Source organism: Dermacentor variabilis, chromosome 4, assembly GCF_050947875.1.
Source record: "Dermacentor variabilis isolate Ectoservices chromosome 4, ASM5094787v1, whole genome shotgun sequence".
Taxonomy (NCBI): domain Eukaryota; kingdom Metazoa; phylum Arthropoda; class Arachnida; order Ixodida; family Ixodidae; genus Dermacentor; species Dermacentor variabilis.
In genome coordinates this window covers 84,572,216-84,599,740 of record NC_134571.1, presented here as the reverse complement: position 1 = coordinate 84,599,740, position 27,525 = coordinate 84,572,216, and the positions used below count along the sequence as shown (strand labels likewise).

At 44.3% G+C, this 27,525-nt stretch overlaps 2 protein-coding genes across 14 annotated transcripts in view; one reads left to right on the top strand and one right to left on the bottom strand.

Annotated features, from left to right (window-relative positions):
- The window catches only part of LOC142579453 (proton-coupled amino acid transporter 1-like), an 85,355-nt gene extending 69,556 nt beyond the window's left edge, over positions 1-15,799 (top strand). For all 5 annotated transcript variants that reach the window (XM_075689634.1, XM_075689636.1, XM_075689633.1 and 2 more), the window contains exons 9-10: positions 2,254-2,444; positions 12,502-15,799. In XM_075689634.1, the coding sequence (XP_075545749.1) occupies positions 2,254-2,444; positions 12,502-12,770 (460 nt within the window). In that variant the 3' untranslated portion in view covers positions 12,771-15,799. The remainder of the gene's footprint in view (positions 1-2,253; positions 2,445-12,501) is intronic.
- LOC142579454 (uncharacterized) lies at positions 1,710-26,737 on the bottom strand. Of its 9 annotated transcripts, none has more exons than XR_012827386.1 (11): positions 26,446-26,737; positions 25,229-25,361; positions 25,059-25,133; positions 24,917-24,979; positions 24,793-24,825; positions 24,286-24,354; positions 24,161-24,207; positions 24,019-24,084; positions 23,866-23,943; positions 23,755-23,796; positions 1,721-1,739 (listed from the first exon to the last, which is right to left on the bottom strand). XR_012827386.1 is itself a non-coding variant. In XM_075689640.1 (9 exons), the coding sequence occupies exons 1-8, from the start codon at positions 26,608-26,610 to the stop codon at positions 24,067-24,069; spliced, it is 603 nt and encodes a 200-aa protein (XP_075545755.1). In that variant the 5' UTR covers positions 26,611-26,737; the 3' UTR covers positions 2,709-2,883; positions 24,019-24,066. The 9 variants fall into 9 exon arrangements, 4 of the variants coding, with proteins under 4 accessions (XP_075545755.1, XP_075545753.1, XP_075545752.1 ...); XR_012827384.1 differs by lacking the exon at positions 1,721-1,739 and adding an exon at positions 2,706-2,883; XR_012827383.1 differs by lacking the exon at positions 1,721-1,739 and adding an exon at positions 2,707-2,883 and having other exon boundaries at positions 23,872-23,943.
- Between the last annotated feature and the right edge of the window lie 788 nt (positions 26,738-27,525).

The window sequence follows — 27,525 nt, the reverse complement described above, 5'->3', positions numbered from 1 at the left end:
GCTGCAGGTGCTGACTACTCCAGGTGTTACACTGAATATACCGAATATTCGAGAAGTCAAATAGGAGATATACAATTCACAAATTGAATTATTTTAATATTCACTATTCAATATAATTCGCTGATATTTGAGTATCCGCATTATCTTCCCTTTAATTTGAACAAGTTGCCGAGCAGCACATGAGTCCACCTACAGAAATTATAGCAGTAGCTTCTAGAACTCATCGTCCATGAGGCTATATCGACCTTTTCATCGAGCGAGGAGGGAAGGGCGAGGTGCAAGCCTTTCCTCCTCTCTGGCTTGTGCAATCCAGCGCAACACTGCTTGAAAGTATTGCTCTCACGTGCTGCAGAAAGATTTGGAGATGTTTTAGCTCATGCTTTGTGAAATTTAAGCAATGTCCATTCATACAAGGTCGTGCTTCAGTGCATCAGTAACTACAGTATGTGGAACTATCTCTTGGAGGTGCAAACGTGTGGCACGCATCGTCAGCTGCGGTAGTTGTATGTGTTGTGAACTATTTTGGATGCATCGGTTTTAATTCAACGAGAAAAACGAAACGGTGTCTGTAGATTGCCAAGAAATGGAAAATCTGCTCACTATCTGATCGCTTGGCATAGAAACTAAAATATAAGAGCCATGTATGGCCAACCTAAGGCAACCCGAAACGTCTAAGTGCCAGGCACTATCAACTATATTTGTGATACACCAGCATCGTGCTCACACATTCGAAGTCTATGAAATTACTATGATGTGTCTACGCTAGCCTCCTGTATAAGGCTGATGGTGCTGCGCAGCACAGTGATCACTGCGGTTGGTGAACCAGCATGATACATATATAAGCTATGTGTTTCAGCATTGCTTTTTTTTTGCCTTGTAAAGACGTAATATCTAAGAGGGATCGCATAAGAAGAATGCGACGGCTATTTGCGAGGACAAAATTTCTGTAATATGGGTGAGTGCATCACAGAGAATGGAACGAACAAAACCAAAAAGCAAATTTGGTTATCGTCCTTTGTCTAAAAAAAAAAAAGTAAAAGAAAGAGAAAAAGAAAATAAAACAGGCTAACGCTGCAATAAGAACTCGCTTGGTCATGCCACAAAACGTTTATAAATCTGTAAATGTTGATGTCGCATGCTTGTACCCATGCACTATATAATCCGGTATCTACCACTGCTTCGGACGCTTGCACAGTTCGTGAACAGTCACTTTGCTGGACAAGTGTAACTCACACTGTAAGGTATGCTGTTATTACCAACCAAAACTATTTTATTCATGAGTGGAAACCACACCCACCGAACCAAATAGTCACGCAACGTAATCTACAGCTAACAGTTTGAACGCTTCTCAAAGTATAACAGCACAACTTCTACCATAGCAGAACGGTACCCACGCTGTTGCGATTGTCGGGTATGTTTCATTGCTCCTAAATTGCAGCTTAGAACTAAAGCAGAATACTGCTGTAAGGTCACATTAGTGAATGGAATTTTCAAAATATGCAATTGATCTCTGAGGCTGATTGTAGGCACTAACACGCGTGCACATATCGCACTGTGTGCTCCGTCCGCCTCAATGCCAACAGATAGTCTGGCCATGCCGACTTAAACCATATCAGTAAGTCTCACAGAACTGTTTTCCATGCAGAAGACACCACGTCACACTAATTAGACCGTGCTAGCACAAGAACAAACACCGGAAGCCAGTGCCGAAGCAAAACGTGATGTCCACATCGCGCCGCCTGCAAAAGAGAACGGCGGTGCATTTGGATTACCACCTACTAAAAGCGTGCAGTACACTATCAATAACACTACGCACCATGTGCTGTAAAACAGATAGTTGAAGATGCTTGACATACAAGACAGATCGCTCATCCATGCCGACTGCCAATAGATGGCGCCAGTGCGTATGCAATATGATGGCACCCATGAAAAAACGGTGTATATGTAACTCAGTTGGATAAGCCCACAGGTCAGCTTCTGGAATCTTGCCTCGTGTATGTCTTCTTCCTGGGCATAGCCACAGCAGATGGTGGTTAGACTTGGAAACAGGACACATTGGACAGTTTACGGGCAGTTTTGGGCAGAAAGGAGCACAACTGGCTACGATACCGTCTTCACTTTTATGCACTCATTCCTTGAAGCGCCAGATATGTTGTACAAAAACAGCTGTCAGTGCTGTGATGTCCTTGTGTGCGAAGATGGACCTCAAGAGGTGATGCTAATATCCTCTTTTCCTCATTGGCATGCTTTCAGGTTGAACGAAGTGATCCGGCTCATATTTGCAGTCTCCATCTTTCTCTCATACGCTCTGCAAATGTATGTGCCCGTCCAGATCATCTGGCCTTCCATAGTGAAGCGGTTTTCCCTTGACCAAGGAAAGCATTCACCACGGGTCGTGATGGTCTTCGAATTCCTGTTACGCACTGCTCTGGTTACCATGACCTGTACGTATTCAACGCTGATTTCTTGTTGCTGTTTTACTGTTATTTTCCATGTGGTGGCTTGTACTATGTGGTATTGGGCTTATGATTTACCATGTAGGAGCATGGTGTAGGCTCCTATATACAGTATTTCGTTCATACATATTGGCAAAAAAAAATGCGAGACAAAACGTACTAACCGGGAAACGTACGATCGGACGAAACCAAAAAAATTGACAGACTCATCTATTGAGATCTATGTAATGCGAAATGTTGTGCGGATTGTTGCGGCGTGAGACGCCGACGTGCATCAAGCTGGTGGTGCTCCGGCAGCAGGAGACACATTTTATTGTTCTCCTGTTGCGTGGTGTTTTAAGGGGGTGACAAAAAACCGAAACGGAATCGAGCTGGTGGGCGTTGCCGGATGCCGCCGAAGCAAAACGGGATGTCCACATCGCGCCGCCTGCAAGAGAGAATGGCGGTGCATTTGGATTACCACCTACTAAAAGTGTGCAGTACACTACCAATAACACTACGCACCATGTGCTGTAAAACAGATAGTTGAAGATGCTTATTGCAGTAGGTTTGGGGGCGATAGCTGTGAATGCGGCGTGTGACGACCCGGGCGCAGATTTGCTGGTACAGCAAAGCCTTGTTAATTCGACCCTGGTTAATTCAGAACATCCGATAATTCGGACTTGCCCTTTGGTCCCGGCAGACATATGCATTATTTAATGCAATGGAACTCTCGTTAATTCGGACGTATTTGGCTACACATCGGTCAATTCAGACAACTCTCGGAGCTCGGCGAATGCTGAGCGGCACAAATGTGTGATGCAAAAGAGCAAGAACGACGTTAACGTCCACTGAAACGAAGTGGCGGAGTTCGCATCGCCATAGTCATCAATGGAAATCACATGTGAATGACAGCAACGCCAGAATGAGAGTGTACTAGACTATGGTCAAATGGGCCAAACGGTGCTTTCTCGCAGAGGTGCCGCGTGTGGAAAAATTCTAATTCACTGCGAGCGAATTAGATTGGGGTGGAGACGCGCTTCGCGGCATATTAAACATAATTTCACTGCAGGCCCCGAGACTGACTGTGCGCGTACGCTCTTATAATAGTGCTTTATTTCCACTGCAAATTTATATTGGCACTTTTTACTACGTATACATATTTGAGGCGTGGGTTATTCAACATGACGTCTTGAATTTTGCTGTTGTTGTCAAGTGCGTTGTCTGCTAGCGAGCGTGCGTGCAGTGTGCGGACGCTGGCAGACGCCCAGTTCTCTTGCAGAAATTCTGTGCAGCAAAATTTTTTATGCTTTTACTTGTTTTGGTGTGCCCGCTACTCTTGTCGGCCAGCATCAGTTGTAGCTTTAGCCAGGTAAACTGCTATTTTTAACACTGTTTTCGGAAAGTAACACATTATTTTTGCCACAGAAGCCACCTATCTGCGACATGAAGCTATGTACGAAAATTTTATTGATATCATGTCATTTTACATGTGCTTCTTGTTGGTGGAATATTGATCAGGGACGGTGATCACGGAAAACAATATCATAGTGAAATAAACTAGGTTTATTAACTCCGTGACACGAAGAGATGCAGATGATCAATGCATCTAGGTAAATATAAGGGTACATAGACATATATATATCCACAACATGTATGTAAGAGAACAATTACCAAATATTCTAATTGCACTGATAGAAAAAGTGAAATCTCCCGACCGGAATGAGCTTGTTTGTTTTAAAAGGTGCACCGGCCCCAGGTGAATCAATTGACTTCTTGAGAAAAGGAATCAAGGCAATTATTGGACGTTAGTATGAACAACAGTGTTGGGGAAAAGATATCGCCTATGTACTCATACTGAATTGGGGAGACCGGGAAGTTTTATCAGTGTAATCTCCATGGCTTGTCTGGCAATATCCTTCAATGTGCCAGTAGGCGAAATGAAGTAGTAGTCTAAATAAATGGTATTTGCTATATAGATCGTATTCCATTTCAGAATTCACTATTAAAAGTTATCGAACAGCCGTTTCCATACGAATGTAACGCATGACAGCACTTTTGAAGTCTCGAAGGTGAGGGGCCCATGCAAGTGAGGACTCTTATTCCGAATGATTGTGCTTCTGGCGAACAGTGGCTGTTGCGCAGAGGCGCACCAGTTCCTGAGAGAATTCACGCACAGGTGTTAATCGGTTCTGCTGAACAAGTTCCTAGCTGTCATTCTATATAAACGCCCTGTTTTGGGACAGCCTGTAAATCTGCAAACTTGATTCAGGCAAGGAAAACCTTTTTTTTTTTGACAGTCTCGCCATGTCTACAAGACTGTAGCCCATTAAAACTGGGTGCCCAATGTGGTACCACCCTTATCTTCTTCAATGAACACAGCAGATCTACAAATATCTCTATGTGTATGTGAGACATGCCGTTCCTTTAAATGCTACGTTATTGTCCTTGTGATAGTGCACTAGATTACTGAAAGCAGCTGTTTATAATACAGAAGCTGCTTAGTTGACAGACGTACAATCGGGAATGGCATTACATTAAGGTATGAAATGTACAGATAAGCGTAACATGTTTTTCTCAGATATCAGACTCGAGAATAATTTCTTTCACTTACACCCCTTGAAGAAAGCCAAAGGACCTATACCTTTTTTCTATACCTTCTTTCTATTTCTTGTTCTTTCTTAAATTAAACATATTCTAGCATTTTAGGTCTGGCGATATGCTTATGAGGCACCCTATTACGTTCTCACCACCTGGGGTTCTTTGACGTGCACCTTAACAAAAATACACGAGTGTTTTTCCCATTTCGTTCCCATTGAATTCCGCCACCTGGTTTAAACCCGTGAGCCCGAGTTTAGCAGCGCAGCGCCATATCCACTATGCAACCACTAATTAAACTACCGCGCCGTCTTTCTTTTTTTTCTGAAGAGCGAAGTTTTTAACGGCCACTTTCCCCACTATCGTGTCTGCGTGTAGAAAAATATCCTGAACATAGTGCAATGCTGGGCCAACCCACGTCAAAGGTGCAGTTCACCATTTAGGGTGAAGCGGCACACCGCCATAACATGTGTGCCGCTTCAAACAGGCATCAATGAACAAGATGGCGGCGATGACGTGTTTCTGGCGTGATCGCTTTTGATCCAGTCCCTTCCAGTGCTTGGTTGTTTTTGTAAACAAAAATGGCCCACACAAGCGTAATATAGTGGTATTTTATGCAATTTTAGTGCAAAGCAATAGCATTTGAGCACATTTCGGAGCCTGCTAGCTTTTCGCAAGTAGGTAATACGTGGGGTTGCGTTCCGGCAAATTTAGTTGATGCGGGATTGTAGTATAGCAACATTTCGTTGCCGAGAGGTACGAAATGCATTGAATCTTATGGGCGTTCGCCGGTGATACGAAAATATTTTGTTCCCACGGGATTTCGTTATCGCGAGTTTCGACTGTAACGTTAAGTGCTATTCTATAGGATTATTTAATAAAATCACAAACAATTGTAGTCATAGCGACTGATGCCACGCAGAACCAAGAAAAATGTGGTATTGGTATATTCAGCCCTATTCTCGATTGGTCATTTTCCCTGCTGCTTCCAGACCTCGTACCAATATTTCTTGCAGAATTTTTAGCAGTAGAAGTGGCCCTTCCTAAATTAAGCCCAACAATAGCTCATGTAGTTTTGTTATTGACTCTTTGTCCTTGCGTACTTAGTACCTAAAGAATCTCAGGTTCTGCAAGTGTTTAAATCCTTAGTACCTTAGCACTTAACTAATGTCCATTTGGACTGAGTACCTGGGCATACAGGCCTAGTTCTAAATGAAACGGCTGATTCATTGGCAAAAGCTTCAATAGCTGGCCCAGCCATTCAAATTCTCCCTACATCAGCCTTGATCATAGCTGCAAGATTTCAGAGGTAAATGATGTGAGAATTCACTGTACCATCTACAACAAATTCCTCTGATTTTAAACACTTGTACCCTTGAAAAAGCACTGTATTCCAATCGAGGAAAGTCGCAGTAACTATTAGTAGACTTTGCTATCGCATACCTTCTTTAAACCTTTATTTATACAGGGATGGTCTGGCACCCTCACCGATTTGTCATATGTGTAGGGAAGGTGAGACGATAGAATGTTTGTTTAATTTCTTGGCGATGATTTATTAGCTTAAGAAAACGAACCTTAGAAACACCACTCCACCTTCTTGGATTAGATTTAGCTGTTCAAAATGTGCTATCTTTGGGTGTCTCTACACTTGGGCACAGTGACGGCAAGGTTAGCACTGCCATCCAAGATTTTCTTTTACGATCAATAAGATTTTAACTCTGAATACAAAATTTTAAGCCTTTCCTTTCACCCAAATCGAATTTTAATTGTTTTATTTGTATGTTTGTCGATAACTTTTCATTTTCATAAAATCGTGTAGGCTCTCCAATCTCTATCTTTCAGTTCTAACTTACCTATTATAAAATTTTGTCCTCCTGTCTTGTACTTTACTTTAACCTTCCCGATTCTTGGCCACTCCCCCAGAGTGGGTACGTGCAGGTATATCTTAAGGATCTACATCTACCTTTGGGCAGTGACCCGTGACATGGCTTTCATTCATAGTGCAGCATACACAGTTCAACCTCATTCATATGTCTTTGAAAAAAAAAACTTGAGAGAAAACGTACCAACTAGGAAAATGTATGCTTCAAAGTCGCTAATAAACTTGACAAACTCTACTGTAGTTGAAATCTATAGAATGCAAAGCATCGCACAAATCTTTGCAGCACGAGATGTTGACACCCACTGAGCTGGTGGGGCCTGAGCAGCCTGAGAGGTGTGTTGTCATTATTGCGGCTTTGGCAAACATGCATTTATGCTACTTGAATTCAGCTATGTCAGAAGTTTCAGCTTTCTTTAGTGGCGCATTTCGCCACGAAGTTTTGACGTACCCACTCGGCACGAAGCTTTGTGGCATGGGATGCCAATACGTCTCAAACTGATCTGGCCAAAGCAAACCGAGGTGCACATTGTTGTTTTGCTATTGCTTAGTGTTTTAAAAAATGAAATTGAGTTGGGTGGCGACACTCGAATATGACGCCTGCGATGCCACCAGAGCGAAACATGATGCTCACTTCTTGCCACATGCAGCAGAAAAGTGTGGCGAGTTTGTGTTATTGAGTATGAAAAGCATGCAGTATTTCCAACGGCCGCATACACTGTGAAACAGATACTAGGTGAAGATGGTTATCGCAATAGGGTTCGTGGCGATAGCCATGCATATGGCGTGCAGAAGAAGGTTTGCTGGTACCAGATTAAGAAACTGAGTGTATGGCGAAGTTTTTGCGTGAGATGGGCAGGCGAGTATTGCGGGGATGATGCCTTGACAGGCAACTACAGTTCTTGTTGCACGTGCCTCGTGCCTTGTTTACACAGGATCAGGCGGCCAGCAAATGTGTCATAAAGTCACAGTTTGGCAATGTACCGAACGTTAATGCCTAAAGGTAGTGTTTTCCGGGAATGTCATCATCATCATCAACAGCCTATTTTAAGTCCACTGCAGGGCGAAGGCCCCTCTCTGCGGTCTCCAATGTACCCCTGTCCTGCGTCAACCGATTCCAACTAGCACCCGCAAATTTCCTAATTTCGTTGCACCACCTATTCTTCTGCCGTCCTCTACTTCGCTTCCCTTCTCTTGGTACCCATTCTGTCACCCTAATGGTCCAACGGTTATCTAATCTGCGCATTACATGGCCTGCCCAGTGCCAATTTTTTCTCTTAATGTCTATTAGAATATCGTCTATACCCGTTTGCTCTCTGATCCAAACTGCTCTCTTTCTGTCTCTTAAAGTTATGCCTAGCATTCTTTGTTCCATCGCTCTTTGCGCGGTCCTTAACTTGTTATCAAGCTTCTTTGTCAGTCTCCAAGACTCTGCCCTATATGTCAGCACCGGTAGAATGCACTGATTGTATACTTTCCTTTTCAATGATAATGGTAAGCTCCCAGTCAGGAGCTCACGATGTCTGCCGTATGCTATCCAGCCCATTTTTATTCCTCTGTGAATTTCCTTCTCATGGTCAGGGTTCCCTGTGATTAGTTGACCTAGGTAAACATACTCCTTCACAGACTCTAGAGGCTGACTTGCGATCTTGAACTCTTGTTCCCTTGCCCAGTTATTTATCATTATCTTTGTCTTATTAATCTTTCTGTCTATTAATCTTTGTCATATTAATCTTCAACTCCACTCTTAGACTCTCCCTGTTAAGGTCCTCAATCATTTGTTGTAACTCATCCGCAGTGTTGCTGAATAGAACAATGCCATCGGCAAACCGAAAGTTGCTGAGGTATTCGCCATCGATCCTTACTCCTAAACCTTCCCAGTTTAATAGCTTGAATACTTCTTCCAAGCACGCAGTGAATAGCATTGGAGAAATCGTGTCTCCTTGTCTGATCCTTTTCATTATAGGTATCTTCCTACTTTTCTCGTGTAGAATTCAAGTGGCCGTGGAATCTCTGTAGATATTTTCCAGGGTATTTACGTAAGCGGTCTGTACTTCTTGATTACGCAATGCCTCTATGACTGCTGGTATCTCTACTGAATCAAATGCTTTTTCGTAATCTCTGAAAGCCATATAGAGAGGCTTATTGTACTCTGCAGATTTCTTGATAACCTGATTATGACATGGATGTGGTCCATTGTAGAGTATCCCTTCCTGAAGCCAGCCTGTTCCTTTGATTGACTAAAGTCCAGTGTTGCCCTTATTCTATTGGAGATTATTTTGGTAAATATTTTATATAAAACTGGGAGTAAGCTAATAGGCCTATAATTTTTCAGTTCTTTTAACGTTTCCGTTTTTGTGGATTAGTATAATGTTTGCATTCTTCCAGTTTTCTGGGATCCTTGCAGTCGATTGACATTTCGTAGAGAGAGCCGCCAGTTTTTCCTAGCATTATGTCTCCTCCATCTTTGATAAAATCGACTGTTAGTCCATCCTCTCCTGCTGCTTTTTCCTGTTTCATGCCTTGCAAGGCCCTTCTGACCTCATCTCTAGTTATAGGAGGAATTTCTGTATACTGTTTGTTATTGTTTTGAATAGAGAACTACTGAGTCCTCTGGGTACTGTACAGGTCAGTATAGAATTCTTCCGCTGCTTTTATCATACCTTCGAGATTGCTAGGTCCAGGAATGTATGAACCAGTAAAAAAGAAGCATAACTGTATTGGGTCATTTTTTATGTTCTCAATAGCGAACATTGCCGCCAGGAAATTCTGTGTAACTGGATAGTATCAGCAAGGTTCTACTCCAGAGTATTCTTTTGTGGCACGACATTTTACAACAATTTGGGGTTTTTTTCTTACTATGTGATGTACGAGTGTTGAACATAACCAAAATTAACCATCCAGGTTGGTGCAAAGGTTGATGGCTTTAGGCAAAAAGCCATCTACATAGAATAGATTAATATTACTGCATTCAAAGTGTGTGTGCAGTGCCTCTGGCACGGTGCCAGAATTGTCCTCATTGCTTTCCTGCTGTACCTTGGGCACAAGGCAACCTTGAGCAGAATTCCAAAGCCAGCTGCATTCTGTACAATTTTGCCAGCATATACTTTTGAGGGACGGATCTCCTGCACTATGCTACATAGTGTGGAATATTTTTTCTCACTTTCGCCCTCTTTCAAATCAAAAGTTAAGCTGTTTGCTCATGGTAAAAGAGAAATGAGAGGATGAAATTAGCCATTAAAGAAAATGACAGTCATCAGCAATGCCCGAGTCATTGCACTACGTATTACTGCAACAGCTGGCTCTCGCTGCGGAGGACACTATTCTCAGATATAATTTCTCTGCAGTGTCAAGTCATCTTTATCCACTACAGTAAATTACCTGCTTTGGCTTCCTAAATGCAAGTATGGCACCACAACTCAGAGCTTTAGATAGTGCCAGAAGTTTTGCTCGAGTTATCTAGTGTGTAAATATTGCACGATAGCCCAGTGGTTTGTGCTATCAGCTCCCAAGTTCGCATTGCCAGGAATGAGTTTTTAATCTTGTTGGTGGTAGTGGCAGGCAATTTTGCCTTAAAAACCTAGGCGCTTATTGGGCTATTATGACGCATGTTGACGGTGCATGTAACATGTAATGTGATGCAGCAACTTGGATGTAATGCCTCTATGATGAAACTATTGAATATCATGTTTTGCAGCAGATCTGTGTGTCTTAGAGTTAGATACTTGTAAGATAACTATATCTACAGTAGGCTGTCGATAATTCAAACTGAGGGGACCTTGGAATTTTGTTTGAATTATCTAAAGTTTGAATTATCAGTTCTTATAGAAATGACTTGGGGCAACATACCAACTTGTGTTGTAATGAAACATTCACGTATATTCAGTCATATAACATTCACAAATAATATTCAAACACTATCCATATTGTTACGATTTCCATGGAGGGTTAAGGGGCTGCTTTAATGATCACCAAGGCACAAAAACCATGGAAATCTTAGGAGCAATGTTGTCCTCCTCTTTCTCCACTCTCGCTTCCAACGTGTTTCACTGTCAGTGACCCTTTGTAACAATATTTTTAAAGAAAATCATTGTATTATTGCTTTGTCGCTGCATGAGACTTCAAAGCAAAGTTTTCTACGCTAGCAAGGCAGCCAGCTCTTTGTGAGAGTTTTCCGCAGTAGTCTAGAATTTGTAAGCATGGTGTCACGTGCGCACAAGCAAACATGAACACATCTCACTTGATGACTGGGGAAACTTGCTGTCAAAACGCTGGGGAGAGGAAGCGTGGCAGCAGCAGCGAGCGAATTTACTTTCGTGCTGTCTTGCATGAGCGCGAACTAAGTTGCAAAAACACAGCATGCGGCAGACTCTGTCCCCTTCGCAGATGGCCTTCAAGATGCAGCGGTTCTGGCGCACGAGCGCGACCACCTAGGCTGCCCAAAGTAGAATGCGCCCCCCTCACTACCCTCTCCCCAGAACTTTGCATGTGATAGAAGATGACATGCTTCCTCCCCGCTTCCCTCCTTTGCATGCGCAAGATTGAGCTGCAATCGCCGGCTCACCCTAACATGCTTTCACTCACGCATACAGCATACGGCACACTCAGGTACCTCAGTGGTCTGTTCTCTCTCTTATTTTTTTTTTTTTTCTTCCTTCTTTATCAACACTCGATTCTGTTGGTGCACACGGTTTGGCTGCTTTGACATGTGCACACACCGGGAAAAGGAGAGCTGGCCAAGGGTCACACGTGTCATTTTCGTACACGCCGCGCCTGCTGTATTGTTGTTTTTTCGTCCTTAATCGACATGCGATTGTTGATGCGTGCAGTTTAGCTAATTTGGTCACATTGACACGTGTAGGCAAGCAATCAGCTTTATCTGCAACTGTTAGTGATATAAGAATGCAAATGTTCAGCTAGAAGCTACTAAGATGACAGATATTTTCCGGCACAGGCAAGCAATAAGTATGAATTGACCAAATTATTGCAATAGAGCAGTTTGAATTAAGTGGGTTTAACATACATAGAAAACATAGCAGGCCAACCAAAAATTTGAAATTTGTTTGAATTAACTGAAAGTTTGAATTTGATATGAGAGTTTCAATTATCGCGAGTCTATTGTATATATCTGGTACAGTTATTATGTTGGGATTTATTATTTGATCACACGACACAGAAATGCACTTACTGGCACTACTTTGTCATTCAAAATGTCGTGCTACATAAGTCAATAAGCTGGGCGTTGGAGTGTCTTCAGTGCGAGCAATGCACTGGCAAGGTGGCCTGACAACACATTAACAACAGTGTCCTAATCAGCATAATGGAAAGGACGGGCAGGACAAAGCAAACCCAGTTTTGAATTCTCAGCTGCTGTTGCAGTAAAAGCAAGCTAGGTGCTGTAAATCCTAGTTGCCCTTCAGTCAGCAGAAGACTATAGTTGCTTTACTAATTTTTGACATTCTTTGTGGTAACACTTGCTTAGTGAAACTCGTCATGAAATCAGTCTATTTGCTGTCCTTAAGGTGTCCTGAAAAGGCTGCCTTGCCTCAATATGCCTTCTTTTTTTCTTCTTTTTTTTTACCTACGCAGTCGTGTTAGCCGTTGCGGTGCCCAGGCTGGATCTCTTCATCCCACTGGTTGGAGCATTGGCAAGCAGCAGCCTGGCACTCATCTTGCCTCCCTTATTAGAGCTCTTCACGATGTGGGAGGGTGACCAGGGTAAACTTCTGTGGAGCTGGCTATGGGTCAAGAACATCTTCATCTCGGTACTTGGAGTGCTGGGATTTGTGACCGGGACATTTGTTACGATCACAGAAATTATTAACACCTTTTCGAGTCCACCCAGCAGCCCATCATGATTACATAGTGTTCTCGCTGTGAATGCGCTTTGTGCCCGTCCATGGCGTGGGGAAGTAGGAGGATTTGTTATGGGGTCTCCTGTTTGGCCGTTGCTGAAGTTTGTGCTCAACTGCCCTAAAGTATTGAAGTGGGGTGCAGCTGTTACTTTTTCTGTATGAAAATTTGGAAAAAGCTTTTCGTGCTTAACTAGACATAAGCAATCTGATCCAGCTCATCCTGGCTGTTCAAGCTGTGTATGTACTTATGCAAGTGTGCCTTATTGTTCTGCATAGGCATTTTTCAAGTGCAAATTATGGGGATAGGTGCTAGTCTGGAGACTGAGCACTAACAGACATGCATATACGTATGTATAATATATGTGTACAGCAGTTAGAGAAAGCACATTGGTAAGGCTTCAACTAAACCAACCAAGTTTGTCATGAAAAGCTTGTTTTGCAGTTTAGACATGCCATTGAATTGGTGTTTACAATGTACTGCTACACAGTTACAGGGAATGCTGGTGCATGTGAAAGGTGTAAATCACACATACACTTCTCTAGGAGAGTTTGCAGTTTCGTGTGTCAGGGTGTCTGGCTGACTTTGATCTTTGGTGCTTAAAATTGACTACTAATGCTGGTGATTCAATCCTCTGTTGATAGAGCATTGAGTTGAGCCTTGGCACTGCTTGAATTAAGAACGTAATGAAATTAGTGGGCTTACATTGTTATGTACAAACATTCTGCTAGAAGTTCGCAGTTAAGCATGTAATGAATGCAACAGAACTGTGCATGATTTTACCAGCATTAGAATTGAAGTTAAAGTTCTTGGAAAGCAACATCTTACTATAAACACTCTTTGATCTAGCAATGTCTAGCAGGAAGGACACTCTTTTGAGTGCAGGAAGGGAACGCTCTTTCGAGTGTGCTCTCAAAGGACTGGCAGTTGATCTTGACATCGGGATAGAGGGGACTACCTGTAGGTGCCAGTGGGATGTATTTATTGAGCCTTAGGGAGGAGCTTTCTTATTTGTGATGTGCTTGCAATTTTTTAAGACTCATGCTACCTTAGGCCATGTTCATCATTCTCATTTCATTTGTAAACAGTTACCTGATCAAATAATCAGCCTGCCTTGTCAGGGGCTGCAGAAAGTGCTGAGAATTAGCAGTAATTGTGCACTTCTTCATGTGTTGTTTATTTAAAGCAGTTATCATTGTAACTAAATGATGCTCCCGCCTACAGTGCCAGTGTGAGCTGAGCATTTGGCAGCAGTTGTCGTGCATGCTGAGATTCTTGTGCTGCATCTCCAAAGTCCCTCTGTCAAAGACTTTGATAGTGTGTTCGGGGCTTCCAGTCGCATTCCATTAATCTGTTCACTTTTTGTTTCATTCGTTTCAAGCCAAGTCTCTCAGCCTAGCAGCCTGTGGCTTCCACTGGCTCTTACAATGCGATAGTTGGGCTGCTTGGAAGCCATTTTGTCATGTGGGCCTTTCTAAACAATGTAGAGGTTGCTTAGATTCGTGCATTTCACCTCACAGTTTTTAATCGTTTGCACTGATCACTCACTTGCGTGTGCCACGCCACTAAGGTCATCGAGCAATGCACCTCTGTTACTGAAGTGCTTAATTATCGTCATTTTGGCGTGTGCTTTGTGATTGCTCAAGAGATTCTTTTTTGCATCTTTAACGTGGCACAATAGCGAATTGTGCAAGCATTTTTCCTGCTTCTTGTACAGCCTATTGTTTCACATCCTGTGTCTGCCTTTTTGGTTGCTTTCTTGTAGTTTCTCGTACAGCTTCATGTTTTTGCGCTCAGGCTACCGCTTTCTGTGTGTGCTATCGTACCGCCGGTATAAGGTCTTCAGAGATACGATATTGAGTGCTTGCTTCCTCTGGGCCTTTGCATTCTTCTAGTCTGGTAATTTCAGCTGCTTCTAGGAGGAGATGCTTCCATGAACGTTCTGTGTGTTACCACATATGTGTAAATAAGGGTTTGCCTCCACCACAACCTGCAAGTGTCTTCAGTGAGCAAACCTTTATATATCTTTTCAGTGCATTGTTGCACTGTACCTGTGATAACTTGTAGACTTCTTTTTTTCAATGAGAACTGAAACCTATGTGCCTTCGATTAATGACCACACTCCTTGGACAAAACAGTCGCCATCAACAGCGTCGACAAATGGAATATTTAAGTGAGTCTTCCATTTCATGTGCACTCGCATGTTCAAATAATTAATTTCTCAATGCGATTGTGGTGAAAGTGCCTGATAGGAGATGGTAATTGCGGTTTATTGTCAGAATGCTTAACTGTGTGCCTTAACATGTTTCTCTATATTGATAAAACTGTACAAGACTAGCAGGCACCCTTTACATGAGCAAGTATTTCCTTGAACATGTGATGCTTTGTCAGTAACTTTAGTCTTGACTCGGAATCAGTATTGGCTGTCCTGTATAGCTTGGTTGATTTGTAGTTGCATCAAAATGAGGCGTGAATTGTTGAACATGATCAGTGTCTTCTCATAGATGCTGGCATAACAAACAGCATTGTTAGCCCTTTTGCTGTCTCTTTAGTGAGTGTGGCTCTTTTTGTCATACAGGGACCATTTTTCTTCCCTTTTTATGGTGAAGCTTGAATACACGTTTAGATTTACATGTATATACTTTGTTATGCACCCTTGTATATATACAACTGCATGTATTATACACCGATGTATTGTCATTTGCAGTAATATTAAAGTATAAGTAAATGTAAACATTACATATTGAATTGATTGCTTCGTTTTCTTGGTGAAGAAAATGCATTGCCTTATATTAAGAAGATGTGACGTATTTTTATGACCATACGATTGATTCGTTATTGACTGGTGTGCTGAGCAGTTATCTCACTTGTGTACAGACAGGTGTAATGAAACTGCCTTAAGGCTCACTGTTCGTAAAGACATTTACAGAGTAGAAATTTACATGGAACAGCTAGCATATTGTATGCAATGTTGCTCTCTTCCTTTCCTCTGACTTCTGAATCACTGTAAATAAAGAAAATTTGTTAACATGTGTGCATGGAGCATATCTGTAATTATTATGGTGGTGGGGTCAGCATTGTGCCTTACTGCTCGATTAGCCTGTTTGGAAGGTTTCAGCATAATCCTTCATCACCTGCTCTTTCTATGTCCATTTGTCCAGCAGTTGACTATACAGTATTGAGAATTGAGAGGGGCTTGCATAGATCAGCTAATTTGTAATAAGTGTGACCTGAAGAAGCACATGGACAGGCACAGCACCTGGAGTATTAAAATGCGGTTGACCTGTCAAGTGTCAGCAAAATTCAGAAAGCTGCTTCAATGGTGGTAACTGCAGATACAACTTCGAATCTAACACCACGGCCTTAGCTGCTTTGAGGTTGGAAGGCGACATCAGCGCTTTGGAATGTAAAGTGCCATGGTATTCGGGAGCTTCATGTGGAGTCCAATTGAAAGTGCATGCCGAGGAATCACAATGTTGAGAGATCAAAAAGATAAGAGCAAATGCAAGTCGGAAGGGCTCAGAGTGGCTTTGCTAGCACTAGCTGGCATCTTCGAACTGTGCCTAGGGCGATGACTTTCTTGTGTGTTGCAGCACCTGCATTTTGATGAGTTATATTTTTTTTTCCGGCGGAGCTGTTATACGCTAGGTTCTGGCGGTTTGTGTGTGAAGGCAAGAAAAGATAGTGGCCACCCCAGAGTTAAGAGAGCTCAGCATAAAGCAAGAACGTATCTCTGGGTATGTCCCAGCTGCATTTAATTGCGAGAAGTGTCAAAGCGTATTGCAATAAAAGAAAATCATAATGTAAAACCGGAATAGACACTGTCTAGTATGGATTGCAGTTTGACATCATGGGCTCTATAAGCAAACCACGAATCTTATCTCGGTTCCCTTCCACACATGCAATGGGTACTCTGCATGTGGCGAGGACTGCGGAATGATAGCACACCTACCAAGAACACCGTCGTGAACAAAAGCGGTGACGGCAGGCGGCACGTAATACGGACGAAGATTGTCCCGCAAATACCAAGCGTATGCACCTTTGGTTGGACCACTCCACCAGACTCCACTCCCATCGCAATTGTGGGCGATTTCAACATAGACGTGTCTCCGCCAGACAGAATGTGGTTTGTGGCATTTCTCTTGGAAAGGTTTGGCATTCAATGTTACACAAACATCAGTGCGTCCACGATGCATCATCAGTCTTGTGTAGACCTCACATTGGCCAAGAACCTTTCCAGTGTCGCCACAAAGCCACTGTGCATATATCATAGCGACCATAAAGGGATAGTCCACTTCGTGACCAAATAATAAATCCAAAAAAAGCAACAAAAGAAGGTTAACAGTAAGAAAGCACCGAGTATGCTGTTAAACAAAATTCATTACGGTATATGTCTTTTATTTTCAATCAACATATGTGCAGCTCTGCTAATCATCCATGTTCACAGAATAAAATGGCTCTGAATTTTTTAAAACTATTAGTCTAGGACTTCACTACAAGCAACCTGTGCTGTGGCAACTGCATGTAAAAACGGTCGTGTACAAAGATGCTAGTCCAACTGAATATGGCCAGGAAGTCTGTATGAAAGTCCCGGTGCAGCTGGTTAGAATGGCTTGAGCTATTTTGTTATGTAACATATGTGGGAGAAGGGAGAAACTGGGACAAATTTGCAAATAACGTAATCTTAACTTCATTATAACAAATGTGAAATGGTTCTTTGACCCCGGAACAAGCACAAAAAGCCATGAAATGCTGCAGTAAAACAAAACTCAAATATATTTATAAAAACTTAGTCAATTGCCTGCAACATAGTTTTCAAGAAGCTTGCAGCAAGTAATGAAGTCTGTGGCCTATTCTTCATGTGCCCATGGGCGTTCCAGTCATGCCTTGGCATGAGGCTGTTTTCATGCCCATCATGATGTCATGCATTTCATGCCCTTTCAACCTTGGTGCTGTTTTCATGCCTTGGCATTCTTCAACCATTGGCAACTTATTTCCTAAAATGGCTCTATCAATCGTAAAGACCTTCAATAAGCACTACATAGGCCACCTACTACGGGCAGGCATGTGTGGCACCGTTTGACAAAGTATTCAGTTATCTTACTTACTACAGAGGTAGGGTGCGCCAATAGCAAAATCTTTGTAAAGCCCCCTCAATCTTCAAAAGTAGTGCCAACCACTTCCCTCCTCCTCTGCTCGGTGCGGCCTCGATGGTGGCACCGCCCATGCTGGCCCTGCTGTAGCAGACGGCAGCCAACACGCTATCGGAGGAAATCCGCGGAAAAATTCATTCGAGCCCTGCGGAGCAGCTTTTTTCAAGCGAGATCTTGCTTCGTCAGTCGGTAACTGGCCTGAAGAATGTGGTGTTAGAATTGCGGAAGAAATAGAGGAGACCATTATTTAAGGCGTAAAGCGCACACATGTTGAGAGTTCGTGTTGCTGAAACACGATGCATGCACGTGTTGTGCTCAAGCGCGCGTAATTACCAGAGTTTAAGGTTTTGACAGGGTGAAAGTATGTGTACGTGGTTTCGTAGGTTCATTTACGTACCTGCAGGATACTTTTGTTTGGCTGGAGCATGAGAGGTTCCAACTGTCTGCGGCCAGCTATGCCTAGCAACAGGGCCGCTATTGTTCCGTGCCTTTTACAGATGTATGTAGCTCATGCACGGATTGTGGTGGCCATGAGCAATGTTGTCACACATAGACGGTATAGATCATTTGAACAACGTAAACAGTACATGAAATCATTTGTTATTTATTACAGTGCAAATGGTTCGAATTTGATAGCAAAAAAAGAACGAACTTGACGGGACAACTGGACAGAGGTTCCAAAAATAATTATCCCCCTCCCCCTCATTGGCACCAGTAACACTTTTGTTGAAGTGCTAATGTTATATCTGTAAACTATGTGCGTCTGTATTCTCTTGCGTTGTAAGTTTTCGCAGGGAAGCAGTGTTGCATTAACTGGAACAGTCAAGGCACACAAGACATAAAAAAATTGATTCTTGGGTTTTACATGTACGTCCCAAAACCACGACCTCATTATAAGGCACGCCGTAATGGGAGACCCTGGATTAATTTTGACCAGCTGGGGTTCTTTAACGCGCCCCCAATGCACTGGACACGGGCGTCTTTGCATATCGCCCCCATCGAAATGCGGCCATCACAGTGGCTTAGCGGCCGCAGCAGGTATAGAAACAGACAGAACAATAGGGCTGTAGGACCAAACAGTCCTCAAATTGGTTTAATAAAGATGCTTACCACAGTCTTGCAAACAAGTATACAGCACAAACACACACAGTCCACTGAGCTGTCAGGCTCGCATAGGCAATCAAACCCAAAGGAAAAAAGAATTATTAAAGCGGATAGCAACAGATGTGCTAATTCTTGTAGTGGTACAGGGATGCAAACTTGGTAAACAAGCAAGTGCAAAAGACATTGAGAGCAATTTTTACATTATTATGGAGTTGGCAGTCAAGTTCTAAATACATATGCATGAAAAATATAAGCAATAATATTCCCGATAATTCTGATGGCACCGATGTTGAAAAATGGGTATGAACATGTGAGTGGAATCAACAGATGGGACCCTACGCTTATGCTAGCTAACCTGTTGTTCTACCTGAGAGGCATGGCAAAGGTGTACGAAAACGACGAAGAGGAGCTAACCAGCAGGGACCAATGCAAAGAGAAGTTGACAGAGTTGTTTGGCAAACCAGCCGGCCGTAAAATTGTCGCAAAGCAGGAACTGGCCTCCCGTGCCCAATCCCCCACGGAGTACTGTCTCATACATCCAGGACGTGCTGGTAATTTGTCGTAAAGCCGATCACGACGTGACAGAAGCTGAGAAGGTCGGGCACATGCTTAAGGGCATTGCTGACAACGCATTTAACCTGCTCATGTGCAAAAGCTGCTCTACAGTTGATGCTATCATTAAAGAGTGCTGACAATTCGAGCAGGCCAAAAGCCTGCTCGAATGGTCTTGCTACCATTCGCCAGACTTCCCAATACTGCTGCAATGTTGACGTGTGAAGATCAATCAGCACAGCAGCATGCGTCGCCACCAGAGGACGTGCTGCGAATTATTCAACGTGGCGAGCAGGCGCCATCGCGATTCAGCGATGGCGCCTGCAGCTTTCTGTTCGCATAGCCCTGATGCTACCACTTTTTCAGTTCCCCTCGCACAAACCATCATTCACCAGGAACTTGAAAACATTGGTTTACATTGTCTGTGCTGTCGCCAATCTCAGAGCTAACGAACGCCCTTCTAATATTTTCGCTCCACCCCAACGGTTCTCTCCATGTTATCACAACCTGACTGAGTGGAGAACTGTGGATGACCAGCCGATATGTTTCACCTGTTGGTCGTGTCGCCCGATACTGTCACAACTCGTGGCCCTCAACACCTCGCACACCGACCAACCTGAGCTGTTTTAATGGAAATACTCGCAATGTTTCCCCCACCGCCGAGTCCAACAATGCGGACAACTCTGCTAGGAACACGTGGTACAAGTCACTTACCATCGCCGTGCAGACACCAGTCTCGTTCACTGCAAACGTGTTGCCCATCTTCCCGTTCGCCGCAGCCACATCGCATTTCGTCCCCTGTGGCTTTTGGCCGCCCCCTTTCGGATAACTAAGAAATGCAGCCCTTGGAGGTGGTGCTGCATTGCCTAGTACTGCAGCAAATCTTGTCTGTGCCCACAAAGAGAAGTGTAATTGACGTTAAAACAGATGGCGTACCTGTCCAAGCACTCGTCAACACTGAAGCCCACGTATCTGTGATAAGTGCTAGCCTACGTAGACATTAAAAGGTCCTCACCCCAGCAGCTGCCCGCGTGCTTCGTGTGGTCGACGGCAGCGTGCTGGTTGTTCTTGGAATGTGTACTGCACATTTAAGTATAGCCAGCCGCCCTACTTCTGTTCTCTTTGCTGTGATCGACAACTGCCCTCTCGACGTTATCCTTGGATTGGACTTTTTATCACATCAGTCTACTCTCATTGACTGTGCAACCGGCGTTTTTCAGTTGGAACTGCCTCAAGTTGCGATGCTCCGAGCACCGCTCCACCGCACTTCATGTTTGCTTCACGATGTGCGTCTGTCACCTGAGGCAGTCACTTACGTCGCTTTGACAGCACAGCTACAGATTCCTGACGGTGAAGTTCCTTTGCCACATCATCGACATGCTTTTGAACTGGAATGTTGCTCTTCCGCATACACTGGTGACGATTACTAATAACAGCGTCATTCTTCCACTTCTAAATTTCAGCCTAGGCCCTCAAGTGCTTCCAGCCGGTATGTTCTTGGTCAGCGTTTCTAATACTTCCGAATTTGACATTGAAAGTCTCGATGCAAAGAGTGGTTTCTTAGCACCAATTGCAGCTCACAGCTCTGGTTTCCTAACGGATGACATGGCGAAGATGATTGCACCTGACCTCACCTCTGCACAGTCCACGGATATACGTCTCCTCCTCGAATCGTACCGTGACATCTTTGATTTCGGCAACAGGCTTTTAGCACATACATTTGTTGTTCACCACAGTATCAACACTGGAGACACGAATCCTATTCGTCGGCGTCCCCATCGTGTATCACATGCTGAACGTAGAGTCATCCAATCAGAAGTGGACAAAATGCTCCGCAAAGGGGTCATCGAATGACCAGCCAGCCCTTGGGCTTCGCCTGTTGTCCTTGTGAAAAAAAAAAAGGTGGTACCTGGCATTTTTGCGCCGATTATCGCCATTTAAACAAGAGCACCCGAAGAGACTACCCACTACCACGCATCGATGCCGCATTGGACTGCTTGCACGGAGCTAAATACTTGTCGTCCATCGATCCGGCTACTGGCAGATATCAGTTGATGAAATGAACAGCGCAAAGACTGCCTTCCACACCCTGGATGGCTTGTATCAGTTCAAAGTCATGCCCTTTGGCCTATTCAATGCTCCTGCGACATTTGAACGTATGATGATCTCTCTTCTACGAGGCTACAAATGGACCACCTGTTTCTGTTACCTTGACAATGTTATTGTTTTTTTCTCCCAGGTTCGGCAGCCACCTTACCCGACTCGCTGTCATTCTTACGGTCTTCCGAAAAGTCGGCCTCCAACTGAACTCCACAAAGTGTCAATTCAGGCGTCGTCAGATTACCGTGTAGGGACACCTCGTTGACGCATCCGGAGTTCAACCAGATCCGGAAAAAGTTCGCGCCATAAGCAGTTTCCCTGTGCCACGTTCTGCTTTTGATGTGCGCTGCTTCGTCGGCCTGTGTTTTTACTTTCGCCGTTTCGTCAAAAACTTCGCCGAGATTGCTCGGCCTTTGATCCCGATACTTGCCCAGTTTGATCCATCTGCACCGATCGAAGTCCGCACCGACGAAAGCGGCCATGGCATCGGTGCTATTCTTGTTCAACAGTAGAGTGGTACCGAGTGCGTGATAGCTTACGCTAGCTGCTTGCTATCACCTGCCGAGAGAAATTACTTCATCATTGAGCAGTAGTGCTTGGCTTTAGTTTGGCCTGTCGGCAAGTTCCGGCCATATTTGTACGGCCATATGTTTTTGGTCGTTACAGACCACAACGCACTCTGCTGGTTGTCTTCCCTCCAGGACCCGACAGGACGGCTTGGTCGCAGGGCTTTGTGGCTCCAGGAATTTTCGTTTGTTGTCAATTACAAGACTGGGCGACTCTACAAGGACGCTGACTGCCTCTCTCGTCACCCCGTGGATACCCCTGATCCTGTTGCGCATGATCCGGTGACCTGCGTGATGGCTTTTACTGACATGACCAACATGCGTGCTGAACAACAACGCAACGAATCCTTACAGTCCATCATCGCCGGAGTGCAATCTGACAGCACTGATGGCACAAGCTGCATGTTTGTGCTGCACGACAGCATCCTCTACTGTCGCAATATCAACCCTGACGGACCTGAGTTACTCCTTGTTCTTCCTCGTCATCTGCAATCCGTCGCTCTCGAACAACATCACGATGCACCGACGGCGGGACACCTTGGAGTTTTGCGTACATACGACCGCGCACGACGTCGATTCTTCTGGCTGGGTCTCTACCGCTTTGTGCGTCATTATGACAACTTGCGAATTGTGTCAGCGCCGGAAGAAACCTCCCCTGCCACCTGTCGGACGACTCCATCCAATTGAAGTTCCCTCTGAACCGTTCTTTCGCATATGCCTTGACCTGCTTGGCTCTTTTCCAACGATGACTAGAGCGAATAAGTGGTTTGCCGTCGCTACTGATTACGCGACACGCTACGCAATAACAAAGGCATTGCCAACTAGTTGTGCAACAGACGTCACCGATTTTCTCCTCCACGACGTCAGTCTCCACCAAGGTGTACCTCGACAGTTACTTACAGACCGCAGCCGCTCGCTCTTATCTCGAGTTGTCGACGCCCTCCTCCGCTCTTGCGCCACTGAGCACAAGCTGTACACCACCTACCACCTTACGGAACGTCTCAACCGAACAATCACAGAGATGCTGTCGATGTACGTCTCCAATGATCACCGCAACTGGGACGCCGCGCTAGCCTACGTGACGTTCACATACAACTCGTCCCAACATGACACCGCAGGATATTCACCCCGTTATCTTTTGTATGGCCGCGACCCCACATTGCCGTTTGACACCTTCCTCCCTTCTGTGCCACGTGTTGCAACTGAGTACGCTCGTGAAGTCATCGATCGCGCTCACATGGCACGTCAAGTCACCCGGTCTCGTTTATTAGCTTCGCAGCATATACAAAAAGAGCGTTATGACCAGTGCCATCGTGATTGTAAGTTCGCGCCTGGTGCTTAGGTGCTCCTTTGGTCACTATTTCATCGGGTTGGCCTCTCCCAGAAGCTTCTCTTTCGCTACACAGAGTCTTATGAACTCCTACGTCAAGTTAACGACATAAATTATGAGATTTCACCGCTACACTTTATGCATCCATGTATTAACTCGCCATATAGGCAAATGCCAAGCTCACCTCGTCATGAAAAACCAGGCATGTTGCTCTCATCTGTAGCAACTGTGAAATAAAAGAGGGTGAACAAGAGTATTTAGGTGTTCGTCAGAAACAAGTTTTTTATGAACCTACACTCACAGCCATAGGAGGCAGAGGGGGTGTTGTTTAGAGGCACTTCAATAGAAATGGGGCTGCAGGTGGTCACCTTATCTGCACAAAGCATGAGTCAAGGTTGGAGGATGCAATGCAACTGTTTTCTGCACCTCGGCACACAACAAAACTTACTGTCCAGTTGCTCAGCCGCTTCAATTAACAAGTTTACGCCAGACACTTCTACGTTGGCTTCCGCACCTGCATAATGTGAGGACATATAACCAAAAGAATAAAAAGAAACACATATTAACTTGCCATAGAGGCAAATGCCAACCTCATTTCGCCACGAAGAACCAGGCATGTTGCTCCCATCTGTAGGAACTGTGAAATAAAAGCGGGTGAACAAGAGTATTGAGGTGTTTGGAAGAAACGACAAGTTGCTTGTGAAACTATACTCACAGCCATCGGAGGTGGAGGGGGTGTCATTTAGAGGCACTTCAGAAATGGGGCTGTACACGGGCACCTCATCTACACAAAACGTGAATCGAGGTTAAAGGCTTCGGTGCAATTGACGTATTGTACACATGGTGACATGACACTTACTGACATGACAATTGCTCAGCCGATTTGACCTACAAATTCATGCCTGAAACTCGTACGGGGTCGCTCAATATTAAAAGGAACAAAGTTTGCATATTCCGTTATTTATTTCTCCATAATTCTGCGTGACAAGTGCATTTCTTCGTGTTTCCTAACTTGTTTTCCTCCTTTGCGCATAATATCAAAAAGTAATTTTCAAGTTTAGTATAAAAATACGCAAACAATTCGGCTTTCTGTGCAAACTGGTTGTTCCCTTTCATATTGAGTGACCCTGTACAACCCTGCACAGGGCACGCTGTGAGGACTAAGACCCAAAAGAATCAAACATGCACATCAACTCGCCACATAGGTACATGCCAACCTCACCTTGAACGGAGCTGTTGCAGTCGTGTGTTGCAACTATAAAATACAAGCAAGGAAACAAAAATACTGAGAGGGGGCAATCGGGTGAAAGCATTATTGTTAAGTAGATTTCATAAGCTGTACTCACAGCCATTACTGGATGTAGCACATGATGGTTCGTGACAAGTTTCGGTAGACAGGAGAGCATCAGCTGCACAAAAAGCGAGTTATTTGAGATGTGAATTAACCATAATACTTACAACTTCGCTCTATAGTATAAGAGCACTTACATTTTGAACCTTCAGTACCTTGAACTTGGAGATACGTGCCACTAAGTGTGTGCAGAGTTGTCTGAATTACTGCACCTAGTTTCACACACACACACACAAAAAAAAAAAGAGTTGAACATAATGCATAAATATACTTGGCCTATGGCGCATAAGAAAAAAAATTTACATACGGCGGGCTGGTGGCTTTCTCAATTTAGGCTGCTTATTGTGTACAAAAATGTTCGGCACTGCATCCTGCTTCAACTTTTTAATGCCGCTTTTTTGAAGGATTTGCGGTTCAAACTGATCTTCAGTGAAGTGATCCTGAGAAGAGAGACACAAAAATTCAATATTGAATTGAAAAAAAGAAACGTATTTATACAACATCTCTATGCGCAACTTCCACGGCAACCCTGTCCGCACTTGATAATCGAAAACACGAAATTATTTGTCGCAAGAGATGGAAGACAACATACAGTGCATATGACGCATGCGATACCCATTTACTTAATTGGACGCATAAAAATTTAAACGTTAAGCAGTAAAAATGCTAATCCTTATCAGCTAGCCTGCGGTCCTTTGCGGCCTTTCTCGGCTCACACAAAACGTGCGAGTAGCCGCTGCTCATGCCTCTAATATCGAGGACGCCTCCGGCAGCAGCCGGGATAGAGGCGAAACGCAAAGGGCCCGTGTCGATCGGTCAGCAGTCAGCCGATCTTATTGATACCCCCTTGGCATGCACAGGCATCGGCAAGCCCCATCCAGCCCTGGTTCTAGCTTTTGGTGTTCCCGTTGCCGCTTTGGTGCCTTGGAGGCGCCGTCGATAATACGAAATAATGACACGTTGTTGCAAATAGCAAATAAAATCTATTAAAGAAATACAATCACGCCGAGGCGCGAACTTCTGGTGCAGCGCTACCGCGCCCGCGCGAGAATTACGAAACGCCAACGAGGAATTTACCAGCACACGTACAACTCTACGATTAAAGTGCACGTTAAACAGCCCCTGGCGACCTAAATAAAGACCTCCCTCAGAGCTTTAGTCGCATCGGGACGTTGAAAACGTTAATCGCCACAAACCAAATCAATACATGCGGGCGTACGTACATTCGAAGGTAAAAGACTGCATCCATAAGTCATAGTGAGCCTTGCAAAAGCGTCGAGAATGTGCCAACTTCTGGTGGAGCTTAAAACACAGCCTGAATAAAGTCGCTTTTATGTCACAGGCCAGCTGCAGAGGCGTGCACTTTCACCGCAAGACGGAACTTGAACCAAAGAGAGCACATTCGAAAAAAAGTCAACTTAAACGCGCTAAAAACAACGCACAGCATGAACACATACGTTTTTTCGAGGCGGAAGGCGTGAACTAGGTTCAAGAGAAGATGTTGTGAGGAGTCGTGGCACTTACTTCACAAAGCCGTGCGTGTTTGGCCACTTCCTCGAAGTAAGCCCGCCCGATCCTCTGTATCCACACTTTTCTTCTTTGTGCGTTGCGCTCGCCGGATGGTAAAGCAAAAAGCCTTTTGCCGTCGCTGTGTCTGTTGCGGCAACCGAAGGCGCAACAGCACGGCATCACAAGTTCCCGTCCCTAACACATTCGATTTGTTCCGCTAACGCACTCGATCGGTCCGTCTGCGCGTACTTCCGTCGCAGGGCCAACAATGGAGGTCGGAGCAGTCGGGGCGCGCTGGAAAGGAAAAATATACAAAAGCGCGGCGCTGGCTTCCGCGCGGGAAAAAATATATATACAAAAGCGCGGCGCCTGCTTCCACGTGACACAGATTGGCCAATGGGGGAGCGGAGGAGGCTCGGGCGACAGGAGGCGTGGAGCAGGAAGCGCCTGGGTGAGCGGGGTGACGGAAAGATCTAAGAATGGCGCTACTTTTGAAAAAATTAGGGGCTTTAAATCTTCGCTCCTTACTCCACCATCGAGAGAGAATAAGTTGGCCTCCGGAAACCATGTGTAAGCGGGTAAGTGATGACTAATAATTACGTACACTTTGGCAGCAGCGTTATGAATCTGCTGTAGCGTTTCAATCGATGTTCACGGATTATCTTTTTCTGCAATCGACCCTACAGGGCGCGGCAACGATTGTTTTCCTCTGAAAGAGTTGGCTTCCCCGATACAATGGCCTCGAAGTCACTAGGACCATGCATATGGCTACAATTCTAGCCAGTGTAACATGAAAACCTCTCGACGGTACCTAAATACGCGCAAGGCCCGCACCACGTCCCCTTCTCCTACACGTTCTTCTTTCAGCTGAAAATTTTTGTGATTGAAGTTTTCCTGATGGAATTCACGTCGATGGGTACGCCATAACAGGCCAGGTTCCGGGAAGGCAGCGGGAAATCATATTTATTTATTTATTTATTTATTTATTTATTTATTTATTTATTTATTTATTTATTTATTTAAAGTACTTTCAATGCCTGATGGCGTTACAGAGAGGAGTGGTGGATCATTATACAATGTTAGATATAGCAGTCT

Coding starts and splice junctions, on each gene's coding strand:
- LOC142579454 (XM_075689640.1), bottom strand. CDS start 26,610: ATGCCGTGCTGTTGCGCCTTCGGTTGCCGCAACAGACACAGCGACGGC. Junction 24,980..25,058: donor AGGTACTGAAGGTTCAAAAT/GTAAGTGCTCTT, acceptor CTTTTTGTGCAG/CTGATGCTCTCCTGTCTACC. Junction 24,826..24,916: donor TGCTACATCCAGTAATGGCT/GTGAGTACAGCT, acceptor TGTATTTTATAG/TTGCAACACACGACTGCAAC.